Source organism: Leptonotus elevatus, chromosome 5 (assembly GCF_054856555.1).
Source record: "Leptonotus elevatus isolate MCC_2025b chromosome 5, RoL_Lele_1.0, whole genome shotgun sequence".
Classification (NCBI taxonomy): Eukaryota; Metazoa; Chordata; class Actinopteri; order Syngnathiformes; family Syngnathidae; genus Leptonotus; species Leptonotus elevatus.
In genome coordinates this window covers 19,159,488-19,187,457 of record NC_141243.1, presented here as the reverse complement: position 1 = coordinate 19,187,457, position 27,970 = coordinate 19,159,488, and the positions used below count along the sequence as shown (strand labels likewise).

At 40.2% G+C, this 27,970-nt stretch overlaps 1 protein-coding gene across 4 annotated transcripts; it reads left to right on the top strand.

Moving 5' to 3' along the window:
- Window positions 1-27,955, top strand: fgfr1a (fibroblast growth factor receptor 1a). Of its 4 annotated transcripts, none has more exons than XM_086075420.1 (18): window positions 1-621; window positions 6,581-6,761; window positions 12,550-12,813; window positions 12,902-12,991; window positions 13,142-13,314; window positions 14,987-15,110; window positions 16,281-16,471; window positions 18,127-18,271; window positions 20,873-21,063; window positions 21,383-21,525; window positions 23,082-23,203; window positions 23,424-23,534; window positions 23,751-23,941; window positions 24,050-24,172; window positions 24,253-24,323; window positions 24,402-24,539; window positions 26,572-26,677; window positions 26,771-27,955. In XM_086075420.1, exons 2-18 carry the CDS (start codon window positions 6,608-6,610, stop codon window positions 26,945-26,947), a joined length of 2,514 nt encoding a protein of 837 aa, XP_085931546.1. In that variant the 5' UTR covers window positions 1-621; window positions 6,581-6,607; the 3' UTR covers window positions 26,948-27,955. The 4 variants fall into 4 exon arrangements, with proteins under 4 accessions (XP_085931546.1, XP_085931543.1, XP_085931544.1 ...); XM_086075417.1 differs by having other exon boundaries at window positions 20,873-21,070; window positions 21,384-21,525; XM_086075418.1 differs by lacking the exon at window positions 18,127-18,271 and adding an exon at window positions 17,219-17,369.
- Window positions 27,956-27,970: the final 15 nt, after the last annotated feature.

The window sequence follows — 27,970 nt, the reverse complement described above, 5'->3', positions numbered from 1 at the left end:
AGAGGATGCACATCCACTAGTCTGAAAATTAAGGGGTAGGTTTGGAATTGCACGGATTCCCGTTGCGGAACATTTTTCTTCCACTAGGAATACTCCTAATAACTTTTTAGAATCTACTGGAGGGCCCTTTATCGCGAGGAAATAATACAAACAGCAACAGACTTAAGGAACTTATGTTTTTTGTTTTTTTCCCCCGGAGGTGAGAGGACTGCGATTCATCTCGAGTGAAGACGATGAGATCAATGGACGACGGAACAACCGAAGTTGGCCAACAGTGTTTGTGTTAGCAGCGTTAAAAAAAAAAAAACATCGGAAAGAAAAGCCTGACTGTATCTCGCATTACATCCGATCAAGTCAAATCCGATTCATCCTACCGAAGTTTTTTCCCCTGCATCGCCCACCCTGATCTCTAATCTTGCACGCGCACTCTCTTCACCGCGCAAGTTTGGGGAAAATATGCGCGAGCTTGTTAGCTAAACTTCCACATTTGCGACCAAAGTGAGTGTCGCAGCTTCCACTCATTCCGACTGGATATTCTCTTTTTCTGGGGGAACTTTTTCTCCCTCCAATCTCAGCTCCGGAGTGTTCTTATCAGACCCACGCTGGCTGGTCGCCAGTAAGGTGAGCATCTCCTTTTCTTATTCCCCAAACACGTTTTTATTGTATGTTGACGTGCTGTGGGGCTAGCATTGTTTCCCGCTGCAATTTGAGATCCTACTGATAAGGTCATTCTCTTCATAAGGAATGCACAGATGAATCATTTTATTACCCTTGGACAAATCTTTATTTTGCGCTTTCAAGAAATATATACGTTTATAAACAACAATTTAACACTGCAGTATTTCTATAACGTTCCTGACGTATCAGTCGTAAATAAATGACAGAAAATATATCTAACAATTAAATATCATAGTCATTACATCCATAAATCGAATCTAAACATTTGAAATCGTTTTATTTTAAGCCTTCATTGTCATTGTGTGGTGCAGATGCAACGAAATTGGGGTGCATCTCCGTGTTTGTGTTGTAAAAAAAACAACCATGTATAAATAAATAAATAACAGAAAAACTATCCTTAGACAATACTAACCTATGTGCAAATAGTAAGGCACAATGTTATTGATGTAAAGTTAGTAAAGTATACTATACTGTACTAAATACAATGAATTGAGTTGCTGCTGTGCTGTTTTTTTCCAGCAACATACATGTACATCATCATCATTTTAATGTTCTACAGTTGTTTGTCCACCATGCCAAACGATTCTCGAACACAAGAAAAGCTCAGACAAAATCCACACTGTGGCCAGTCATTAGGAAATGCTGTGAAGCTATGCTTGTCAAACACCATTATTGCTCTAACTGTCATGAAATCTGTCAAGGAGGCTGAGTGATGTTATATGAACTTCTGCCTAAGTGCAAAGATGTCTGTTTAGCAATACATTTACACCTGGTACTAATTCTCCTTCTGACAATATTACTCAATTACATCTTGTGTGATTGAAAGTATTCTTTCTTTGGGTTTGTTTGGATTCCTTGTAGTTGCCTTGGTATTTATTTTTGCTTGATTAAGTGGTCTTAGTTCAGGTGCTTGTAATGGATACTGGCCATACTTGAAATGCTGTAAAGTTTTGTCCAGTGGAAGCTCCAAAGTCTAACACAATCAGTTCTGTGACATGATGTGTCGTGACGTTGGTTGGCTAATTCTAATTTCTCAACACATCCTGTGGACTTTTGTAAAAGATGTTCCCATACAATATAAGTTTGCAGAGTCAGTTCAGTTCAATCTGTGTCAAGGTCTGTCCCTGTCATGAAACCTTTAAAAATATATATATTTTACACACTTTTTAATGCAACATTTTAACATTCGTAACTGTCATACAAGTGTATAGAGAAGTAAACCCCTTTTTAATAAAACTCATTAAAAACAGAATAAAACAGTAAATAATATGCTATTTATTTCATAATTTGATTGATAAAGTTAATTTGTTTACATAACTGATATGATATAATGAATATAGTACTCATTACACTGAACAGCCATATACTTTTCACACTGCACTCGCTCAAAGTCTGCGCGCGGCAGCACGGAAAGGCAACGGTACACCGGTGCCAGTATGTCCTCATTTGCAAGCGCTGCTTGCGTATGTAGCTATCTGCCAGGCAGTAAACATGGAAGCTTTTGCCGCTGGTTTTGCCGAGAAGTAGACGGCACTGTGACAAACTGTATCTCTTTGTTGCAAAGAAAGCCCAAGGAGGAGACGAGCAGCAGTTAAGGGAATGGGTGCATCCTTTACTAAAAGTATGGTGGGAACTTGCAGAGTTTACTCTCCTTGGTGAACTTTACGTTTCACCAAGACTGCTTGAAGGTTTTCAGGCAGGAGCAGTGTCTTATTAAACACACGGTGGCATCTCACTGAGTGGCCAATCCTTGCGAAGAAAGTGAATATCAGATTTGGCAACTTTTCTGACAAATGTTGCAAAAAATCTGGGTTTCGCCTCTATTAAGTATTTCATATAAGTTTATACTGATAATTATTGACTTTTTAAATCTATTTGATATAAGCAAAACAATTACATTTATTAAACATAAAATTAAAAGCAATTAATTTAATTAAATAAAACAGCAATACCATTCAAAAATATATGGTAATAATACTAATTTTCAACTAAGTAATGTGCACCGTTTTGTTAAAAAATATATATTTTTCATCCTGCAGTGTAATGTGTAAAGTTCTTTACGTCCATCTTCCTCAAGCATTGCACTGTAAATACTTGTTTGCAGAAGACGCCACCACAAAGCAGCACCAACATTCTTACTTTATCTTTATAGTTGTTTTTTTATTGCCATTGTCCATTAATGTTTTACTTGCCTGATTGTGACTTGAGTCCAATGCTGAAGAACGGAGCTAGCTAACACCGGCGCTAACATGTCAAAGACAGGGAACTCCTTTACTTCTACTAAAACCGAAACCTTCTACTTCTGATACCGGAAATTGCCGTGGCTACTTCTTCTGCGTCTTGCTCTCCTCCGATGTGTTAAAATGTCAAAATTAAAATGAACTTGAGAATTGTTTACCCGTATTGGTATCAGTCTGAAAAAAAGTAGTATTGAACATTCCTAATTTTTAAGGCACATTTATACATGTATGATGGCAATTGCATTATTACAGTAATAGCGTTTAAGGTTTTGATGGTATGAATGATGTATTTTTTTCCTGTTATATTTGTAATTGCTACTTTACATTGTGACTATTGCCCTGAATGTTGATTTGAAGAAATTTGTGAATTGAATAGAAATTGCGATATGTTTCTAAAATTGTTCGGCCCTACCTTTCCACTATCTATTAATAAAGTATGCAATTCCAACTACCCATTAAGAAATGTAAACACCCAATGTACCAGGCTTGCTGTGAAAGGAATTTTGGATGTGCACGTGAAGCAAATGGCAATGTGTCAAGCAGCTTGACACTGATTGTTTTTACATTTAAGTGTCATCTCGTGGAATGCTGTTGATGAACCAAGTCTGCATTGTAAATCTGTAGGAAAACATTTTTTAGGTTTTGTTTTTGTACAAGTGTATGCCTTAGCCTTGGTAAATGATCTGATCGATCTGAAGAGTAGAAATAACTCAAAAGGAGCGACAGAATTACAGAGTTGAGGAATTTTATGCACAATTGGCAGTGAACAGCAGTTGCGGTGCAGGTCATGTTATGGGTTAGACTTTGTTACAGGCCTAACTCATAACACGACCTGAAAATGTAACTAAATATAACTGTTCTTTGTATGTTATAATATGTTAACCTTTCATTTGGATTTTATAAAGAAAATGAATCCAGTATTTTCATAAATAATCTAATGTTTGTATTTTTTTTCTTCCCCCCAAAAAATTCCAACCCCCCCCTTTTTAATGGAAACCGCTTTTTTGTGGCATTTATGCACTTAACTCATTCACTGCCATAAATGGTCCTAATACTCTAGTCTACTAATAGCTCAGGTCCTCAGTACTGTCTTATTAGCCTTGACACCAGACTCATTGCTGTACCAGCGAGTAAGTCTTCCCCAAAGCGCATTTCTGAGGCGGGGCAAAGCTAACCCAACAGACAGTGGAAAGAACCGTGTTATCAGCAGAGAACAGAAGTTACGTCTTCTGGGCACTTCTTATGTATTTTGACCTAGTGTAGTTGTCGTAGTTGGCGAACAAATATAGCCAACATTCTGCACATTCTTACCATTGAAATGTGCATGCAGCGCTTAACCTCGTCTAATCAGTGGCATTTTCGCTAACGAGGCAGAAAATAACATGAAAACGCTGCGGAGAAATCAATGTATTCAAGTTAGGCGGCCTTAGCGAGTGGCAACGTAAGAAGGCCACCGGTGGCTTCACTTCTCGCGACAGCCAGTAAGTCTTGTACTATTAAAGTGATTTGAGGGAATTTGTCTACAACCATGTATCATGTCCTGTTGAGCTCAAAATGATTCTTACACATTGACCACATTTTTTCATTTCCTATCAACTATCTTGCCCGATGTAGGTTGCTTTGGCAAGGTTCTGCCAATTTTGTATATTATACAATAAAATCCTTAATATTAATTCAGGTCAAGTTCAGATGGCCGTTGGTAAACCAAGTTGAAGAGCCTATGCTGAGTGTGTGCATAGTAAAACACAGTTTAGTTTGACCCTCTCTCTCATGGGAACTGAGGATGACAGAGCTTTGTGTCATACTTTGGACAAGCGACTTCCTCCTTCTCGCTGACTGGTCGCCGTGATGCCAAGAGAACAGGGACCGTGCGGTCTTGCCGCAGAAGCACTTTCTTGGAATCATCCCAAAGAGTGAGTCACTTCTTACAAAGCCGCGATGACCAAGCTTCTTCGTCACCCTTGATTCCCCATGGCACAACTCAGCTGCTGGAATAGTGAAGTGTTCTCGGAAAGTGAAAATCAAATGGTTTAGGGGCGAACGGAGTGCCTTTTTGGGACCTCAACACTCACTGGTGATTAATGCTTGAAAGAAAGCACAGCTGCATCAGAACATTGCTCTGGGTAAACAAATAAAACCAATTAGGGCTTTGACTCACATGTGATGTTGTTTGTTGTTTTGCTACTAACTTACTGATGTACTCGCAGCACAATTGATTACAAAGCACTTTATTTCCAGCTCTCTGCTGTTGTCGGACAGCCCCGCAAATGGTGTGCGCGTGCGTTTTTTCCTCTCCCTTTCCATTCAGCCTATGGGAGCAAATGGTTGTTGAGGCTCTTGGGCTTGGACCAAAACCAAATGTTAGGTAATAGATCTTGAAGTGTGGAAATGATGTCTCTCTACAACGGTGTCACATAACACGCTGTAGTTTTTTGGTCTTTAACAGATTCCTCAAGAGGGGGGTAGGGGCAAGTGTTAATCTCTGAGGCCAGATGCTAGGGGGTGATGATGCAAGCAGATGTTTGTGTGTGTGGGGGGTCAGTCGCAGTGCTCAATTTTGTAGGGTATACACGTGAAGAACAAAAAAACCTTCATGACTTTATATTCATCGGTTACACAAAGGTTTTGGACAAAACATCTCATTCCATCCATCTATGTAAGATGTGTCTAGCCCAGTGTCACCAACACCTTCCTTATTGAAAAATAAAATAAGATTTTTGTTGTTTCCAAATTCAAGGAGTGGGCATAGGGTTTACTGGTGAACAAAATGAACAGGGAGAGTAGCCGTTTAATCAAATCTGACTTCACCTGGAATTCAGAAAGTTTTGTGTTCTTGTATTCCCCATCTACATGCTTCTTAAGAAAGTGTTCCTTGAGTTTTGCTAGCTAGCTAGTTGTGCTGGACTAGAATAAGCGGTTTGGAAAATGGATGGATAGAATTGCTTAACTTAGCTTTGCAAATCAAGCTGTTAGGAACGCCGACTCCCATCACTTATATTTATAGAGCACCGTTTTCTTACAACGGAACCCAGAGGTTAGCAGATGTAAATGACAACAGCACAGGCCCCAGAATTGAACCTTGTAGAACACCGTACGTTCCGTTACACATGTGAATTGATATCATATTCGCCCGCCCACTTTCTTTTCTTGCTCAACATAGTTAGTATGAAGGAATTACAATAACAAAGAAATCACACAACGTACCATCACAACAGCTACGACTACTGAGCGTACCAAATTCCCTGCAGCACAGATGGGCCTAGCAATGTAGCGTGATCACCTGCAACCAATGATGGCCAAGCGGGCCGTATCATCACGAGTCGGTAGGAGGTGTGTCTTGTCCTCCGCCGAAACTCTGGCACTGACTCACCGAACCCCTGGGGTTCAATCAAACCCAAGTTAACGTTCACTGCCTGTGCTAAGATTGGTTGTCTGCATTTCACATCATCAGTGTTTATGAATAATAATGACACACATAGTCCTTAAGTACCTCCCTAAACTTTGCAATCACTGAGAACTTTTTTCTACTTTTTACAATGTTCTTGTTAAAAAAACAACAACTCTATACTTGTATTACTTGTCCTCGTTTGGGCTTTTGCTCTCTGCTGAATTGTATTTTTAAGACAGGCAGACTCATGCATTTGTGCTCCTATTTTCCACAGTTTATATCTGCAAATGACCAGCTGTTGATGCCCCAAAGTTCTGAATGGAGTTCAAGTCGCAGAAAAGCCAACAATTATAGCTCCCTCAACAGGATGCTGATGAGGCCAAGTGTACTTCTGCTTCTGGCTTTTTCTGCCCAGGTTTTAAGGACACACTGCCGCCCCGCCATCCCAGATGAAGGTAAGTTTGTGGGATATACTTCCAACTTCTCCACCTACTTGGGTTTTTGTATTTTTAGAGCTGATTGAACTCAACTTCTAAGTCTCCTTTATCTCAACTCTACACTTCTACAGTCTATTGATAAGCAAAGCGTTGTTGTTTGAACTGGAATGAATGTGACACACTACCACATAATACAATAGTGAAGTTTGCTATTTTTACCAGTGTCCTCGATTTTAGGGGCTTTTTTTGTTTTGTTTACACATTTCTTTTTAAATCTGAGAATGGAACAGTGTCATTTGAACGTTTCTTTACATGACAACAGTATTTTGTATGCTGAAATAAGGGTCTTAAAACTCTTCTCTATGGAAACAGTGAAAACATTCATCTGGAAAGAAAACACATGCTTGTTGCCTGCTTGAAAAAGTGTGATCATCATGTTTGTGGTTGTAACGCTTCTCCAGCAAAAGTGTACATTACCACATCCATTACGTACCAAAGTCATTACATAACACAAATATGCCAGCAAACAGTATTCAAAAGGCATTTTGTGTAGATTGGACAAGCAGCTGGTGTGCATGCAATGGGTGTTTACAAAGTGTGAACTACTGGCCTGGCTTGCATTTTACAGTCAGTCTGAAAACGTCACCATATTTCTCAATATACCGAGATGCGCATCGAATCGTCTTTTATTGGAGGGATCTCTCTTTTGAAGAACCACATTTTCACTACTGACAGACCTTAACCCATTAAGGCCGGGAGCGCGTGACCAGCGGATATGTCATTTGACCAATTCTTGGTCTCTTAGCCGATTAAATGAATCAGAATATGCACGAGAGGGTGACGTGGGCCTCGTAGCATGTCCTGGAATTTTATTCGTTTCTGGTTGATGCAGATTCGCGGGAGTTATGAAATAAATGACGCGATTGACGACGGCGCGGGAAGAACTCGAATCAGTGTAAGGAGTCGACAGTGACATATTGTTAAGAAATATGTTTGCAGATAATGAGGATGTTGAAAATGTTGACGGCTTTGTAACGGAATGGACGGCGAATAATTACCACTCGATCCCCCGAGGTCATTATGACTTTGCTCCAGTTTTGAAGGTAAATATATTTGGAGTTATATACCGGCAGATGCGACATTTGTTTGTTTTAATTAAAAAATATATATATATATTGAAGGTTTATAATAATAAATGTAGGTTTGTGTGAACGCCACAGATGTAAGCTCTGAAATGTTTTAGAATTATGTTTCTATCTGCTTAAGGAGCTGAGATATCAATTATTTTTAATATTGTTGAATTGCCAGGAAAACTTCCAAGTTTTTGGGGGGGTGACTCAAAAGTCACCCTTAGGTTTTAGAGGCATGTTTTGCCAGGCGCTTTAGGCCTTAATGGGTTAAAGTAATATATTATTTATTAAAAGCTAACCATGCAGGTATTCTGTGAAACAGGTACAGTAGCGGCCATTTTAGGACAGTCATGGGATCATCGTGACTTATTGCGTGCTGTAAACACGCATGAAATCACATTGCTTCGAATGACTACACAGACACTCACGAGGAATTATTGCGTCCCACAAAAACATAAAGGAGAGGAATTACGCCAGCAACGAAGCACTTCTTCAAAAGCAATACAGCCATGGGGGACTCGGAGAAGATTTGAGTCCAGCCGAATGTGAAGATGAAACTGTGGCCAATGTTGAAGATGCATTCAGCCGCTGCATAGCGAGTGAAATTTGAGGACTGTCCGCAAGTTGCGTTTTACAGTATGTGGGACTCGATTTACCATTAACATGCGTCACCCTGCAACGTGTGATTTGTGGGCGGCCTCTAACCTTGGACGGTAAATATCCGGCCAATTTTTACTCCCTGCGCCAGCTACATTTTGTTGTGCTCAACGTGCTTAACCCTACATCACGAGAGGAGCAGTTTTAATTGGCTTTACAATTTAGGGAAGAAGATGCCAGCGATATTTGCAATTTTATTAATTTAATACTGTAAAATGAGTTTTCAATGGTGTATTGCTTTAAACTGGAATGTGTAATGTAAGGACGTTCTATGACGGATACAGTTTCAACGGATTTACTTCCATATGAAGGGGAGAGACGGGGTGAAACGGAACCTCGATAATTGTGCCTTTTGGATAGGCGCCAACTATAATGGTTGCCTAAATTCCTGGGTAGATGGCTTTGGGTGTTGACACACCATATAGTCGGAAGTGGTAATCGGCAGAGGGATATGATCAGCTCAGCATTATAATCAGAATAATGAAGCATGAGGGGCTTGGGCCCTAAAATCAACTTTTTCTAAACGGTTTCATTTAAGCCAATGGTAGGACATGCTGAATAAATGAGTTCCATCTGTAGCTCAAGGGCAGCCCTACCACTATTCCAGCTCCTGTTTTTCCTAGTAATGAAACATATATTTTTGTTTCCAGTGAATGTGATGTGCTATATGCTGGGCCATCGTTAGAAATAAGGTTTATTGAGAACGATTATCTTCCAGATGAGCTGCAGTATTTACGTGGGGAAGTGTGAGACACTCCTCAGTTCTTATTCACCAAATGGCCAGGTATGAGCTTATGCGCCTATGTGCTTTTCCTCCTGCTCCCCCCTCTGACTTTAGCTTGGGAATGCTTCATTTTCCCCCACTTCCCTGCTGGGTGACGGATGGCTTCAGCTGTCGACAAACAATCACAGCAGAAGCATTTAGTTTCATTCCTTTTGTCTTGAACAAGGAAACAAAATAGTTGTATGGAAATTGTTATCTAGTATCTAGTATGCATGTTTCTTTCATTAGTTCTAGAGGCTTTATGTGTTGCTCAGATACAAAAAGGCTTTCCCCCTGATCAAATTAAATACACCGATTACCCCAAGAGGCCAGCATTCAATGATAAATGTGCTTTGGTTGAACCTTCTGCTTCAGTATTTTTTATTTTTGCAGTATGTATCCCAATGTCTTCTAATATGTGCTGTTTAATGGTTGCATTGTGAAGAATAGCCTCTTGAGTTGTAAGTTTACATTTTTAACCTGGTATGAATCTCATTATCCTGCAAGTACAGTGAAACCCTGGTTCACAAACGCCCCAGTTTAAGGACAAAAAAACAATATATTATGAAATATTGCCGCGACCCTTGTGAGGACAAGCAGTTAAGAAAATGGATGGATGGATGAAATATTGGCCAAGTGTGAGTTCATCATCATCTGTGAATGGTGGAGGACACAGAGAGAGCGAGGATCCTCAAACCAGGAGACGCCATTATTGAGCCTACCTCAGGCAACACTGATATTGGATTGTCACTGGCCGCAGCTGTGATGAAAGGTTACAGCTGCATCGTGCCAGAGAAGAAGAGCACGAAGAAGGTGGCTGTCCTGAAAGCATTGGAGCCAAGATCCATACAGCACGAAAAGTAGGGAGAGAGTGAGGGACATCTTACAAGCCGGCACCTGAGCCACACGCACACACAGACATTTGGAGTAATGAGATGCATTAATGAGAGCAATTAAGATTGTTGACCATAGAGACGTGTAATGTTCAATAGTACCAAAAGAAGAGTCCGGGTCAAGTCTCAAGTCTTTAGTGGACGAATCTAAGTCGAGTTGCAGGTCTTAAAATTTGGCAACTTAAATCAGAGTTGTGAGTCCCATTCTTGGGAGAAAAATCCCTTAGCACAAACTGTTGTGTTGAACCAGTTCAATCACTACTATTTTTGATTTCTTTCGTGGCTTGCAGTAAACTGTTGATGGCTTTGAATTCTTGATTGTAAGGGAAATACTTTAGTTAAGGTATAGGTAATTAGAATAATAAAACAATAAGGTGTTTTATATATAGATTTTTCATTGAAGTATTCTTATTTTTTTCGAGTTTGAGAGTGAAGCTAAATAATGTTTAGCTCATTTGAAGGATAACGAAAGTTTTACATTGCTCTCCACGGAAAGCCTAGTCAGCTCCAACTGTTATTCCATGCTAATTATCATCAGCTCATTTAGCAGTGAAAGGGCCCTCCACTGGAGTGCTTTCATGAGAAACAGTTTTCAAGTGAATTTTGGGGGACTTGCTAATGGCCATTGTGCTATTCTTGCGCTTCCTTCATGTCCTGCCTTTTGTCCCAAATGCCTTTTCAGTCTCTTTTGGTTGCTTAACGGAGTACCACTACAGAGCCCCGACCGGCCATCAGGTTTTGCTGCATTTAGCCCTCACTTCAGTGGGAGCAGGAAATCCCACAAGTCATTCATGCAGCGTATTGCTTCCTATCGCATAGCCAGAGTGTGTTCCAGCAACTGGCGCCAACTCTTCCTTTCACACCAGTGAACTTTTTTTGTACCCCTCATTTTCGTAAGCATGCTTACCTCCTCACATACATTCTTTGAAGGATTTCTGTTATTAGGCTGATTTTAAACGATGTCAATCATTGTCTCACCAAATAGTTGGCGGGGCTGTCCAGATGGGCGGCAAAGTTCTTTAATCCAGCGTAATCCAATCATTGCGGCATGAGGCTTCACAGAGATCAAACATGCTCATATTTAGAAGAAATATTCACTGAGGTTCACACTTGGCTGAGGGTGAAGAGTTGAAAACAAATTCTTCTTGAGTGTTTATCATGTAATTTCAACACAACTTTTTTAGTGGGATACTTTTTCCACACACTTTGTGTCACACTCATTGCAGTTTTCCTTTAAGCAAATGTACTGGACTGTGGTCTACCAACCATTTTTTAACAACATTTCTGGGCGTTTTATGATGTCTGCAGCCAGATTAACAGCTGGGATGTTGACACAGCTTTATCAGCGGCATCTCCGTTTAGAGGGCAGGAACAGAAACACTGAATGGCCCTCACACGGAGTAAAAGGTTTCCTTGCATCCAGGTTGGATCACTATAAATGTCTCTTCTGCTTTGGACCCCTATGTTGTGTTTCGGAGGGGAAAGTTGATCCTACCCCCTGGCCCCTTTTCCTGCTGGGATTAAGAGTCTGTCAGACATGTGCGATTCAGGAAATACCTTTACTAGGCCCGAGTGGGGTCACCATAGCAACTGGTACTAGAACCTGCCACTGCAGGCCCTCACTTGTGCGCTCATGTGCACATGCTAACTCTCTCGGGCTTCCTGGTTACTTTTGTGAGGAGGACTTTGTTGTGGTGGTGGGAGGGGTTATGTTGTTGTTATGCTTTATACGTGATTACTGTTGTGATGAGGTATGTTTTCTGCAAATCACTTTTGGAGACGGCCACTAGTCTTCTGGCATGTTATAAACAACACATTTGATAATAGCTAACAATAATGCCAATAACTTGCAAATGAATTACAAAAGTTTAAGTGGTATCCTTGAGCAACAAATTCAGAAAAGTTGGCCTGTGATGCTTCCTACCTTTCTAACCACACAAACAACGCCATTGTGACTGTGTGTCAACATAATTGGGTTACTCCCTCCCTCTATGTAGTAATTTGGAACAGGGGGGCTCAGGTGTCCTGCCCTGTGACGCTTCCCCGCTCTTCATTCCTGAAATCGAATTTCACCTTCCTATCCCAAGTGGCTCCTTGCCTATTTGCCGATTGGGCCCCATTTAGGATGCAATTTAATTTGGGGAAGAGGCACCGCGGGCATTGTGCCAGAAGGAAATCAAAGAAAATCTTTTCTAGTGTCTCTTGGTCATTGCTGTATGATTAAAGTACATTTTTCAAATGGACAGGCTCATTTTTGTGTGCTGCTGCTTTGGGCAATTTTTTTTTTATTGTGTATAACTATTTGGAAATGACAATATTATCAGAGCTACTAAATCGAAACCATCTCTCATTATTCCTTTTAGTCGCCGTGGAAACACAAGCTGAGCTTTACACCCTCTATCTTGGGGATCCTCTGAACCTAAGTTGCTTTACCAAGGACCCACTACATGCTACCAAGGACCCACTACATGCTGTCAACTGGACTAAAGACCATGCGGTCGTAGTTGATGGAGAACACACACGCATACGTAATGGCCAGCTGGAGATTGAGACGGTGGAGCTGGCAGACTCTGGCCTGTACGCATGCATGACCTTTGGCAACCACAGTGTCTTTTTCAACGTCACAGGTATACTAATGAAACCGGATGCAATAACAGTCATGTAATCATAAGTCAAGACACTAAAATGCCTAATAAAATATTTCTGTTTAAGCAGTTGACACCCTGGCCTCGTCGGAGGACGATGATGAGGATGAAGAATCTTCCTCGGAGGAAGCTAAATTATTAGGCAGTCAGAAACTACTTCGTGAGTTGGCTCAAAGCTTTATTTGTACTTGAAAACTCACATTTTACAAACACAATTTAAAAATGTTGCTTGTATTCAGAAACTTTCAGAGTATTGTTTTATTGTATTTAAACTATGGATTAACTGAGTGTCTGTATTTCTTTGTTGTAGCGATGGCTCCACAGTGGGCTCATCCGGAAAAAATGGAGAAAAAGTTACATGCCGTCCCTGCCAGCAAGACTGTCAAGTTCCGTTGTCAAGCCAGTGGCAACCCAACACCTACATTGAAATGGTACAAGAATGGAAAAGAGTTCAAGAGAGACCATCGAATTGGAGGTTTTAAGGTCAGTTTGATGTCTATTGATCTTTAGAGTCCATTGATCTTCTAATATTTTCAATTAGAATTTTTTTTTTTTTTTTTTTTTTGCAAGCTTATTCTGGAATCGCAAACTCTTTGAGCAGGAGTGCAAATGTATTCTAATCTTCACAGGACATCAGTAACTCTGCCTTTGACATATATTTTGATTGTTGTAAAATAGATGCATAACACAGTGACACGGATCCGACAACACACTGAGCAAACACAGAGCACGCCCTCTATCCAAGCAAGCTGAATTCATAGTTGACTGACTGTTGATCAAATGGGAGATTGCAGTAGTCAAGATAAGACCGATTGCCGATTGAAGCAAGCTTTTTCAAGCTGAGGTCTTTCGGAGATTTGCTGGATTTCTTTTGTCATAGCTCCTACACATATTTGATCACAAAGGATGAATTACATGTTGAACGGAACATCTAACAGGTTGTTGAATGTCATTTTCTTTTGCACACGTAAAACTTATATTTTAAATAGGACGATCCAGTTGCACAGGTGTGTGGTGCCTGTGTTTACACATTTAGAGAAAAACAAAAACACTCCTCAATGTCTGCTATTTCTATCAATGTACAATATAGGCTAGTTTAGCCTCATGCATCGCCAAGTCTTCTTCCTTCCCAGCTGGGATACATTTAGGAGTTTCCTCTCAGCTGCCTGTTCCCTCCCCCTTTGCCCAGCCCACAACAGCCAGGCAGCACATTTTACCATCTGGCTGCTGTTTTTTTCAGTCATGGTGCAAAGGTCCACATTGGCGGCTCGGGATGTCTCTCATCTCACTCACGCTTGCTTTTATGGCCGGACTTGTATTGTTCATATACTGTATATCGTCTGCTTAGAGACGCGCAGGAAGAAGGGAATAATGTGGACCACATGTATGAAGTTAAGCACAACACATCTGGCGGCAGGCAGCTGGATTCCTCTTGTGTTGGCTAAATGAGGGAAAGCGCAGGGCTCAGGCTCTGTACATGCATGTTTGATGTTGCCATTGCCTTAGAGGTCTGTTTGCCAATCACACATTCCTGGTCTTGGCTGATTTATGGAAGAAAAATTATAACGTAAAACCAACCAGTCATCTGTCGGTGCTAATAAGACAGGCTGCTGCATACATGTATATAATATGTACCAAATTTTCCTGTGGGTAGAAAAGATCTGCTGCTTGAAAGATATGTTGCCTACAGGAAGTAGGACCTTGTTACCGTTCCACTTCATTTACCACAATATTAGTGAGCCATTCATATTCAGAAAGCAGATGTGAAAAAGTTCTTGTTTTGTCTTAATTGGCTTACTTGTAGAGAAATGGAAAGCCACGGGCAAAATGTAAAATACGAGTACTTACAGGTTTCCCTTGTAATGCAGCTAGACTTAAACCAATTCATGTTATCTTATATATAATCTATTTTTAAAAATCTGTGACTGGCTTCAAAATAGATTAGTAGGCACTGGCAGTCTTGTAAAATCAAAAGTATATAGCATTTCCTCATTAAAAGAGATCCGCTGAAGATTTTCACTCTTCTCTTGACTGACTTTCCCATCATTTTTATGGACTCTTGATAGAATGGGGAAACTCTGAATGACATGTTGATTAAATTGATTATGCATAGAATTTTGTGTAACGCCCATTGCCCTTTTTCTTCAATGCTTAGATTCGCGACCATGTTTGGACCATCATCATGGAATCTGTAGTGCCCTCCGATAAGGGAAACTATACCTGTGTGGTGGAAAACCAGTATGGGAGCATCAATCACACCTACCAGCTGGATGTTGTCGGTAGGTGATGACTCAAAAAAATTATTTACAACAACTTTTAATCTTTTTTTTTTCAATATAACAATAAAAAAAATTCCATCTGGAGTTTAGTATTCATAAATGCAACACTTCATTATCAATTATCTGATAAGCTGCCAATTATTGATTATTTATCAATTACCTAGAAGATTGATATTTTTAGTTTATGCCCTCAATTTCACAACCAAGTGCACAGTTAGGCAAGGTAACGCAACTTTTTTTCTCTCTTTTTTGTGTGAATTTTATTCATAAAGCAACTGTGTTTCACATAAGGAGAGACGGCACCTAAAGGCGTTTACAAACAACAGCAAAATTGCTAACATTGAACAAAATTTAAACACAATAACAGAATACCTTTAAAACTAGCTAAAACATTTGCAAGTAAAGTAGGTAAAAGTAGGTTTTTAAGATTACTAATAGAAATGTTTATTTATTTAAAAATGTTTAAAATTCCTTTTCGAATTTGCGTGCAGCATAGCAGCTAAATGCAGCTTCATCATGCTTGCTTTGAACTTGGGGCTCCACTAATTGACCCAATTCTACAGATCTCAGAGCTCTACTGGGGTTCTATTCTGGGTTTAGTTAGACCTCGCTTTGCCCAAGACTTGCGTTGGGCCTAAAAATAGGGCACAATGAGGAAAGTTATTGGCATGATTTATACATGAAGTATACATGAGTCAGATTTCTTATACGCCATTATTTTCTTTTGAAAGTGCCCCATATCGACCAGGCCGTCATTTTTGTGTATTTTAGCCTGGTTAACATCACAAGGCGAACATACTGAATCTGTCCCTTATTGGTATATACTGTACATCTTAAGTTTCACAAATGGAGGACTGATGATGCACCTCAGTCCTGCCCTGACATGCTCTCACTCTGGTGCTATAAATCACATTCCTTGTGCCTGTTTCTCCTGGGGTGGCTGGATCTCAACAAGGCCCATAACTCTGACAATAATCTTTGCTTTAGGGAGAGAAGTACTGACATACTAATATGAAATGCAACCTGTAATCTGTGTAGTTACACTTTCATTCAACAAAAAAATGCATCTGCAAATCATTCATCCATATATGTATTCAAAATAAAAGTCAAATTTATACAAAAAATGTCATCATCTTCAATGTATTTATACATATTTTGGTTGTGTTGCAGAGCGTTCTCCACACAGGCCCATCCTGCAGGCTGGCCTGCCTGCTAATCGCACTGCAGTGGTGGGCAGCGATGTGGAGTTTGAGTGCAAGGTCTTTAGCGACCCTCAGCCTCACATCCAGTGGTTAAAGCACATCGAGGTCAACGGGAGTCGCGTCGGTGCAGACGGCTTACCCTATGTCCGCATCCTCAAGGTAGGAGCTCACTCTTGATTTGTTTTTCTATAATTGCCCACACTGCTGTTACAATGTTGCTGCAGTAGCTCAATTAGTGGTTCTTAACCTTGTTGGAGGTACTAAACCATCAAATCTGGCTCTCTTCACTTTGATTTCAAAAAGTGTTTCTGTATTCCCCATCTTCCATGCGGCTTTAGGAAGGGTTCCTTTAGTTGTGCTGGACTAGAAGTGCTCAACTTGGCATTGGTTAGGACGCTGACTCCCATCACTAAACTCCACTCTGTATTTATAGAGCACTTTAAAACAATCACTGTTTTTTTCTTAAAATGAAACCCAGGGGCAGCAGATACAATGAAAACAGCAGAGGCCCCGGAATTAAACCCTGTGGAACGCCATACGTTCAAGTTATACATATGAATTCATATTGCACAAATCTAACCACTCGACATAATATGAAGGAATTACAATAATAAAGAAATCACGACGTACCATCAACCATCATAACAGTCACAAGTTGACTACTGAGCGCACCAAATTCCCTGCTGCATAGGCCAAGCAATGTAGCGGGATCACCTGCAGCCAATGATGGCCAAGCTCTACTGCGACCTTGACACTGACTCAAATTCAGGTTAAGAACCACTGAGCTAAATGCATAAAAAAGTAAAGCTAATAGAATCCAAGCAATTTGTCAAAAAGTGATTTTGATGAAATATCTCACATGCGACTTCTTTGTTTGAGTTGCCCGTGACATTTTTTTATTTCCAGCATTCTGGGGTCAATAGTTCGGACGCTCAGTTGCTGACCCTCTCCAATGTGACTGAGGAGGACAGTGGAGAATATATTTGTAAAGTGTCCAATTATATAGGCGAGGCCAATCAGTCGGCCTGGCTGACTGTCACCAGATTTGAGCCCACAGGTAAACATCGTGCAGCTGTACAGGACAACACAGTGGAGACACTCCCAAGCGCACCTGGAAAATCTAGGCCCGTACAACAGGAGACAACCTCAGCTGTTTCTCTCCTCCCACCCTCCCTCCGTTTTCTCCCTCCTTCTCTCCTGCCTCAGTGCTCCTGACTGTAAATGACGCTATGGAAAATTCCCAGCAGAACAGTTGAAAGTGTTTAGTCTCAGGTTTACATTGGACCTCATTCTCAATACTCACTCTTTCCTCTGCCCTCACATTCTACCTTTAGCCACTTTGCCATCTTGAATTTTGCTCCCTTGCCCTTCGACATGCTGACACTCTCTTCACACTGTCTGGACTCCCTTTGGTTTTTCTCCCTCTTTCACAGACGTCCTGTTGTTTGTCTGCTGCTCACTGTCCACAGACAGGAATGCGAGGTGTGCCCTAGTGCGAATGTGATCTGTTCTGCTGGAGAGTTTTCCATGTTGCCCATCTCGTGCATGGGGAGATGAGACTGAGGTATTCAACATGGTGATGGGATGGCCCAATGTTGGGTTTCGTAACCCTAACTAGCTATTCCACTAACAGATTGTTGTGTGTCGGGGGGCTCGCCCCGACAGGCTTCAAGTCATACCTTTTTGGGAAAAATGGTGTTTGATGTAGGAGGAGGAAATCTCTCCTCTGTCACTTTTCTCTCTCAGAATTCTTTACTCATGGTTCCCTTCTTTCTATTGGGCCTCTTGTTGGGTCTACTTCCTTTATTTTCTAGACCGCTGGCCTTAACACCACGGACAAGGAAATGGAAGTCCTGCAACTGAGAAATGTGTCTTTTGATGACGCTGGGGAGTATACCTGCTTGGCGGGAAATTCTATCGGGTTCTCTCATCACTCTGCATGGTTGACCGTTTTTGAAGGTATCAGTGCTTCTGCCTCTCCCTCCCTATATTCCTGTCATTTTCCTTTGCAAGAGTCTGTCTGTCTGTTTGCCTGCCTTCACATTTGCCAGAATTTGAAACTTATGGAATTCTGTCCAAATGTGAGAAAGCATGTGAGAAAGCAAGTTGTACTTGACTTCCTTTCTCTCAGCATGGCTCCTTCCTCACTGCGGGCCTTGCTGTGCTTACATGAAGTCTAAGAATGCCAAACAACTCTCAACCTGCCTCAAAGCTAGTCTGGATAAAGTAATAATAACAATTTAAAAATCAGGCAGAAAAAAGGTGAAGAATTCCTTTTGGCCTTAGCTAGGTTTATTTTTAAACGGTCGTTTGGCATCTCTGGTCAGATTTCACTTTGAACTCTCCAAGCCTTTCTGTACTTAAATAGATGTTTGCATTTCATTTAGCGTAAAGCTAATTGTCTTTGACAAGCGCCTGAAATGACATGTATCCCTCGTGTCATTTCCTGCTGCGAGTCGTCCGGCCGACTCTGATAATTGGCTCTCTGTACTTTGTGTCTCATTCCTCCGTGTTGGAATGGGCATTTGTCCAATTATCAAGCTGCTTGTCAGCCTCTTAACACAAGTGCAGCTCACTCGTGCAATGCTGGTGTTGGTGATGGGTGTAGCGGCACACTTGGTTTGGGATGCAAAGAACATCAGATGGTCGGATGGAACTCCATTATGTAACTCTTTGTTAGACAAAATTAAGAATTGCCATACATACATACAGTACATAAATACATTGTACATTATACTGGGGCTGGACGATATATGCATATCTAGATATGAACATTTCAGACATTAATATTGAAAACTACGACAAAATCAGTTGTGGAGTGTCCACAGTGTGTGAGTGTTAACTGCATCAAACAAACACTTCTGGTGTAACAAAATTTAATCGTTAAAGGTAAAGCACAGTTGCAGTACAATGTGAATTAAATTATTTAGTTATTGCTGATGACTGTCAGTTGTAATAAAAAACAACTATTTTTCACATCCTTTTGGATTGATATTTAGCTTTTTCTCTGAACCCATAGTAATATCGTTATCAAGATATCTGAAATGAATATCAAAATATGATTTTTTTTTCCCATATCGCCCAGCCCTACACCCATACATACATACATATGTGTTTGTGTATGTATGTATGTACGTAAAAATGTGTATATAAATGGTATAATGACCTCAATGTTAGGGGTGTCCCAATACTTTTTCACTTCCGATACGGTACCGGTATTGCAGCCTAGAGTATTGTCCGATATAGATCTGTTATCAGCAGAAATGATACATGCTTTTACAAACCCAATTCCCAAAAAGTTGAGACACTATACAAATTGTAAATAAAAACTGCAATTATGTGGAAGTGCCAAATTTCAATATTTTGTTCAGAATAGAACATAGATGACAGGTCAAAAGATTAAACTGAGAAAATGTATAATTTTAACGGAAAACTATGTTGATTGTAAATTTCATGGTGCCAACAGATCTCAAAAAAGTTGGGACAGGTAGCAATAAGAGTCTGGAAAAGTCCATTGCACTTACACAATTACACACAAAAAACAGCTTACCACTAATGAGGTCCATTGGCAACTAGATTGGAGTATAAAAAGAGCTTCTCGGAGTGGCAGTGTCTCTCAGAAGCGAAGATGGGTAGAGAATCACCAATTCCTCTAATGTTGCGCAGAAAGATAGTGGGGAAATATCAGAAAGGTGTTTACCAGCGAAAAACTGCAAAAAGGTTGAAGTAATCCTCATCTACAGTGCATAACATCATCCAAAGATTCAGAGAATCTGGAACAATCTGTGTGTAAGGGTCAAGGCCGAAAAATCATACTGAATGCCCATGATCTTCGGGCCCTTAAACGGCACTGCACTGCAAACAGGAAGGCTTACTGTAAGGGGAATCACAGAAAGGGCTCAGAGAACAATAGTCAGCAACAGAGGGCATAAGGAAAATATGACCCATTTATTCAAAAATTTTGAGTTACCTGAAACTGCTTAAATATGAGTGTGTATAATCACAAATTTTAGATGTAGATTGGTGTAATGCGGTACTTTTTTGTGGGGGTGGGGGTGGGGGGTTATATCGGATTGGAATTTGGGATACCCCTGCTCAACATGTGATAATCACATTCTGAATGATCCAATACACAGTCCCATCCCAAGCTAATGTGTGCCTCAGTGTGTTGTCCATAAGGCTACACACAACTCTTGGTGTTAATAATACATACACGTCCATGATGGTCCTTTTTATCAAATGGGAGGATAAAAACAAGATCTTATGTAGATTCACTTCTACATTAAACTCAGTGTAATTATATGCTTTTATTGGCTCTTTCATTAAAAAAAAAAAAGTGTATCACTAGCACCAACACAAAATTCTACACAAGTAATTAAACGACATGTGAGCTTTTGCCTTGTGGCACTAGAACATTATAAGTGTGCGTGTGACACAATTGCTAGATTGTATGTTGGTGTGTGTGGATGCTGTAAGTGCTATGAGTATGTTTCAACATGCTTCCTTCCATATGTACACTTTGCTGATGCTACTCCCCTGCCTGCAATCCCCTCCATGTAGCCGTCCCACACTATCCTCCGGCCAACCACACTTATCTGGAGGTGGTCATCTACTGTGTGGGCTTCTTCTTCATCGCGGTCATGGTTGCCGTCGTGATTATTGTGAAGATTCGCACCTCCTCCAAGAAGAGTGACTTCAACAGCCAGCTGGCTGTCCACAAGCTGGCTAAAAGCATCCCTCTGCGCAGACAGGTAACAGAAAGTAGATAGGGGGTTTGGAACATTTTTACATTTTTCCACTCCTTTCTCTCACAACACCCCTTTTGCTCTCACCTGTATGAGTGTATGTTGATGCTTTAATTCTACTAAAAGCATGCTTCCATAGAGATCGTCAAGAGTCCAAGTTTTGTATCAGGTAGGTATCGTGTTCTTCTTGAACCGGTACTAGAGGTTATTTCAACAAAATGTTTTGTCTCAGTCTACCCCCCCCCCCCAAATTGTTCTTCAGTTTAGGCAGTCATCTGTGTCTGTTTCACTATGAGGGGAGTAATGTCAGGCTTCCTTATCTCAGGTGTCCGTGGATTCAAGTTCCTCCGCCCACTCTGGTGTGATGTTGGTTCGACCTCGCCTTTCCTCAAGCGGCTCTCCATTGTTGTCAGGGGTGTCCGAGTATGAACTACCGCAAGATCCCCGCTGGGAGCTTCCACGAGATCGGTATGCACGTATTTGATGTCTGTTCAATTTGTAATCTGATTGGTTCGATTGTACAATGCCTGCAATCTCGAGTGTGAAGGCGTTGGTAAGTTTAACACTGCATGGAAGCTGAAATCTGATTGGACAAAAAGAGCAGTGCAGTGCGGTTAGCTTGTGTGCTGAATAGATTTACACTGTTCCAAATTTAAGCCTATGCTATTTTGTTCCTTTTCCAAATGACTTATTTAAAGTGATTGTTTTTCATGATGCTCAACAATTACATTAGCTCTTATAATAATGATGGTTTTATTGAACAAAAATGCTGGAATGGTTACCTCGTCTGCCTTACAGTGATGAAGTTCGGCGTTTGATTCTCGGCTCTGGCCTTCTTTTTTGGAGTTTGCATGTTGTCCCTGTGCTTGCATGGCTCATCTCTGGATGCTACGGCTTCCTCCAACATCCCACCAAAAATGTGTATTTACTCATGTGAACCACTTTGTCACTAATCAAACTGGAGTGGAAACATGGCTTAAGGAAGTCTAATGCATCAAAAATGTTCAGGTTACACCTACACCATGAATCAAGAGTGCTATGAAAGAAAAGCAGAGTTTTAAACTAGGGGTGTCAAATATAGTGCGTTCATTTTGAGTTAATTTAAAGTTCCTTTAACGCCACTCATTTTTTAAACGCACGATTATTGGCCTTTACTGGGGGAATTCCAGTTGCAAGGCAGCTGAATCGTCCACGTCAAAATTTTGCAGTGCAGTGTTCCCTTGTTTTCCGCTGGGGTTAGGTTCCAAAAAATACTCGCGGTAAAGGAAATCCACGAAGTAGCTTTATGTTTTACATTTATTATAAATGTTTTAAGGCTCTAAAACCCCTCACCACACAGTTTATACACTTTTCTCATCAAGGCATTTACATTTTCTCACATTTCTCTCTTGTTTAAACATTCTCAATCTTCAAACCTTCATAAATTTGTACATTACTGTAAAAAAAAAAAGCATGTAAAATTGTACTAAAAAAACCGCTAAACCGCGTTATAGCAAAGGAACACTTTAATAGATTTAATAATTATGCATATATTTGTGAAGACTGGGTTCAAGCTGTATTTTACAAATTTTAAAATGTGCCGAATTTCACAAGTTGCTTCAGGTTAAAATTTTGTTCTTAATATGAAAAGAAAATCGCACCACCGTCTTACAAATGCAATTATGCCATCCAGTGGCAGAAAAATGACCAACACAAATCAATATCATACTCCTTTTTTACAGTACAGTACATCTTTTTCATTTTAACTCTATTTTATGTTATTATGAAATTACTGTATCAATGACCAAAAGATGCAGCCATATTTAATTGAGTTTAATTTGTTTCCACTTATTTACTAACAAGAGTATGAAGACTTATAAAAAAAATATTGTACATTTTATTGTATATATAGAATAGAAAATGTGCGATTGATCATGAGTTAACTATTGAAATTGTGATTAATTAAAACATTTTTAATCGCCTGACACTAGTTTAAACCTATCAATGTAGTGAAGTAACTCATTCTTTGACTGTCTTGCTTGCAGACTTGTTCTTGGGAAGCCCCTTGGCGAGGGCTGCTTCGGTCAGGTGGTGATGGGAGAGGCACAGGGTCTCGACAAAGAGAAGCCAAACCGCGAGACAAAAGTTGCAGTGAAAATGTTGAAGTGTAAGTAAGACTTTGAAACTTGTCTTGGATTAGTGCAGTAGTTGGTGGCCTCCGACTCACTGTAAACAACAGTTGGAATAGCCGTGGTGGGGATTGAACAAAAGTTGTACTCATTCATCGTCTTCAATAAGAGCACACATTTGTAAAATGAGTGCTACACGTTTGGTTTCGAGAAAGCAGAATATGGACTAATCCCGCAAATATGTGTGATGGCCTCCAGCTGATGCCACAGAGAAAGACCTGTCAGACCTGATTTCAGAGATGGAAATGATGAAGATCATTGGGAAACACAAGAACATCATAAATCTGCTAGGAGCCTGCACACAGGATGGTAAGAGCTGCTTGCTTCGCTTTTCTGGCATAGAAATGAATCTTGAGTAATAGTTGACAGGCACTCTATCCATGGATTTTTATCACCCTTGTCAGAGCGTAAAAGCTATTTTCATTTGCCTCAATGTCACTGGTACACATTATAGATGTACATATAGATAAAATGGTTTTGAATTGTTAACACTTCCAACCGTCATCGTGTCCATTTTTTCTGCAGGTCCTTTGTATGTGATTGTGGAGTATGCGTCCAAAGGTAATTTGAGGGAGTTTCTGCATGCGCGGCGCCCTCCAGGCATGGAGTACTGTTACAACCCAGACCAAGTTCCTGTGGAGAACATGTCCATCAAAGACCTGGTGTCATGTGCTTATCAAGTGGCCCGAGGCATGGAGTACCTGGCTTCCAAAAAGGTCAGACAAGCAAAACCACAGCAGATGAAAGAAACGTTGACTCAAACCTCTTCATAATGTTGATTGCAAAATATTATTATTTTTCTTTTTCTTTTTTCATCCCTATAGTGCATCCACAGAGATCTCGCTGCTCGTAATGTTTTGGTAACTGAAGACAATGTGATGAAAATTGCTGATTTTGGTCTGGCGAGAGACATACACCACATTGATTACTACAAGAAGACCACCAATGCAAGTCCTTTCATCATTTCGGGGAAATACTTTTCAATTTGAAGAGCACAAATAACTATAAGGGAAATACTTTACCACAGGGTCGTTTACCGGTCAAATGGATGGCTCCCGAAGCGCTATTTGATCGAATATACACACACCAAAGTGATGTGTGAGTATCACGTCGTGGTTTTTCTCCATTCAGTCCCAGTGCAAAATGGTGAAAACTTCATGTTGTGTTTGTGTGCAGCTGGTCATTTGGCGTTCTGCTTTGGGAAATCTTTACCCTGGGAGGCTCTCCATACCCCGGCGTCCCGGTGGAAGAACTTTTTAAGCTGCTGAAGGAAGGTCACCGCATGGACAAACCCTCCACGTGCACTCATGAGCTGTAAGGAAATGATGACCTCATCTGGCATCTTCTCCCGGAATGTTAGCAACAAATCCAAAAACTCGACAATTTGCTACCTTCCCGGGTTGCCTGAGCTCCGTTAGTTTGGTCGTTCTAGTTTGTTACTAACTCCCTCAGTTTGTGCATGTTTTTCCCCAGAATAACCACATTTATTAATCATCACACGAAAGGTTCAATTGAGTGATTTATTATTACTGTTTGCCTTTCAGCCCCCACCCTAGAATCAAAATGTGGCTGTACATCCACCCATCTTATTCATCCTAGATCAGAGGACTTTTTTTTTTGGATCACATTGAAATGTTGTACATCAGATATGAACATGGCTCAAAAGTGGCATTTCATAAAAGCCATATTTTTCAGTCATTCAAAAGATACTTAAGAGGTTCCATTTAATTGACGCATTTACTGGAATTATTTACACGAGGTTAACACTAGTGATGGACCAGTTTTTTTCTTCTTCCAGGGCTGATGGCAGTATTGATTATTATTAGTAAAGGAGGCCGATAACCAATATTTGGAGCCATTAATAATTTGCAGTAGAAAGAACATTTAAAAAAAATTCAAATTCTTAACTTTGTTGTAATTCCAGTAAGCAGTATCCGGTATCGGGTATTACTCAAAATTTGAGTAGTCATACTGGTATCGGTCTGCAAAAAAAGTAGTATTGAACATCCCTAGAGAATTGACATCTTTGTTGTAAAGGGACAGTAATGTGAAAAACTCACTTCTTTTTTTTTAGCTTTTAGCCATGTCAAAATGCTAATTCCTCTCCAAAATGTTTTCCTCCATGAGAAATTCTTGGTCATTCTGCTCTCCAAGCACCAGCCCCTCCCAACCCGAGAAAACGAACAGGTGCTCACTCTATGACATCATTAGGTGCGGACCCTCTGCGGACTAAACACACGCCCACTTTCTCTGAGAGCTCCATGCTTGCAGGATAGTGATAAAAGTAGCATTTATCAGTAAACATTCTGTCCAAATGAATTCAAAGCAAAAAATTCATAAAATCTTTATCTATCTATCATCATATGCCTAGAGTTAACTGTGGACGGGCTTAAAATACCGTGATATAATACCTTTAAAATTCTGTCAAAAAGTGCAGGGATCTCCCAAGGGTCATCAGCATGTCTTCAGTTAAATGAAAACCTAAAGTAGTAAACAGCTCTTTAAAGTTTCTACTGTAAATAAAGTTTTTATGAAACAAAATTTCATTACAAGTGACGTGTTAAACTTATTTTTGTTTTACTTGTTTATTTTTTAAAGTGCAGGGAGCTCCCATTTGTCATCAGTATTTCTTATAAAGTTAAGATAACTTATTAACTCATTCACTGCCATTGACGGCTATAGACGTCAAAAATTAATTTTAACTATTTCTATTAGTTTAACATTTTTTCCACTTTTGTCAACACGAGTATGAAAACCTAGAAAAATATATTGTACATTTAGAACAGATATAAATTTTTTGATTAATCGTGAGTTAACTAGTGAAGTTATGTGATTAATTACGGGAAAAAATTATCGCCTGACGCCCCTAACTTTTAATAATCTTTTCTTCTTCTTAAAAAAAAAATAATTTTTTTGTAATCTTTTCTTTTAAAAAAAAGAAAAGAAAAGTTAATTAAAAATTAGGGGCATCAAGCGATTAATTTTTTTAAATCATAATTAATCGCATGCTTTCGCTAGTTAACTCACGATTAATCACAAATTTTGATGTCTGTTCTAAATGTATAATATATTTTCCCCTAGGTTGTCTTACTCTTGTTAACAAAAGTGGGAAAAATGTTAAATAATAGAAATGGTCAAAATGAATTTTTGACGTATATAGCCGTCAATGGTAGTGAATGAGTTAATACTGTAATAGTTCCCTGAAGTTAAGTCATCTCTTATTGACCATCCAATTTAGCTGAGTTTTGTCAAAATGCCGGTCGATAATCAGTCTATCTTTAGTTAACACTCCAAGATCTAAAAGTGGACTATTTGAGCTAAGCCTCTCACCTTTGACCTCATGCAGGTACATGATGATGAGGGACTGCTGGCATGCTGTGCCCACGCAGAGGCCCACATTCAAGCAGCTTGTGGAGGACCTGGACCGCTGTCTGGCCATGACGTCCAACCAGGTCAGTCCTTTCCTCATCAGGGGTGAAAGCAGCGGCCATGTTTTTCTGTGTGGAAAGAACAGTGTGTTGATTCTGAGTTTTTCCTGCATCCAGGAGTATTTAGAGCTGTCCGTGCCTTCGGATCAATATTCCCCCAACTACCCAGACACCCGCAGCTCCACTTGCTCTTCTGGCGAGGACTCCGTCTTCTCCCACGACGCCGGTGCTGAGGAGCCCTGCCTCCCAAAGCTCCCGCCCCATTCCAACGGAGCGGCCATCAAGAAACGCTGATACCTCATCATCACCACGCACACAAACGTTGACATTTCCTCCGTTCTTCCCCGACATTCCCAGAGATGAAGCTAAGGACCCGCCGCTGCTCGTTCAGACACGACCTCAGAGAATTTGTTGGGTTTCAAGGACTGCAGAGCGCAGCCATTTCACGATTCTAAGGTGGAACGATGTTTACGGGGCACTTTCTATTATCAGGAGTGGACGTTTGTCACAGAGTCGGAAATGAGTCTCGCACCCCCGCGCAGGACAGGACACTCAAGAATTGACTCCGATCACGTCAGGCCTTTTTTATTCATTCGGTTCACCGGGACAACATTTTGCCTTACAGACCAAATATTTCCAAGGAACATGCAGGACCATGGTACGCTGCGTCATTCGCTATAACTTCTTGTAAATACTGCTAGGAAAATATGAATATATATATATATAAATATGTATTTACACTATACTCTTGTTTTTATCACCATAATAGTTTTCTTTTGTACAAGGGTTGTTTGATGCATTCTTGAGTATAGTCCATAGGGGAGATGTCACATGACTGTTTTATTTTTTTTCCAGGTTTGATTGCCCTCATTTAATATCATAACCATAAATAGAAAATATATACGGTATTTTCTATATTTTTTTAAACATGCTTTTTCATAGTCCATCATGCATATCAGTGTAACTCGATATTTGAGGGTGCTCGCTTCTGCACCATGATGACTGTATCGGTGTGACGGACTGAATGTGCGAGTGTGAGGAGAAGAAAGAAAACTGACTTTTATACATCTGGTCCAGTAACAGTTCCAACTGTCAACATGTAGTTCCCGTTTTTAAAATGTGCCCTAATTAGCTGCATTAAATGCCGTGCACTTTAGATGTGTGTGCATGCCGTATGATAAACTTACCTTTTAGCTTTAAAGTGACTTGCGTCTGCTGCCAAATGGCTTTGGATGATGGCTTGTGGAACATTTCCATCCTCATAAATGGATTACATGAAATAAAATGCTTTTTAAAAACAAATGGCAAAGCTTTTTA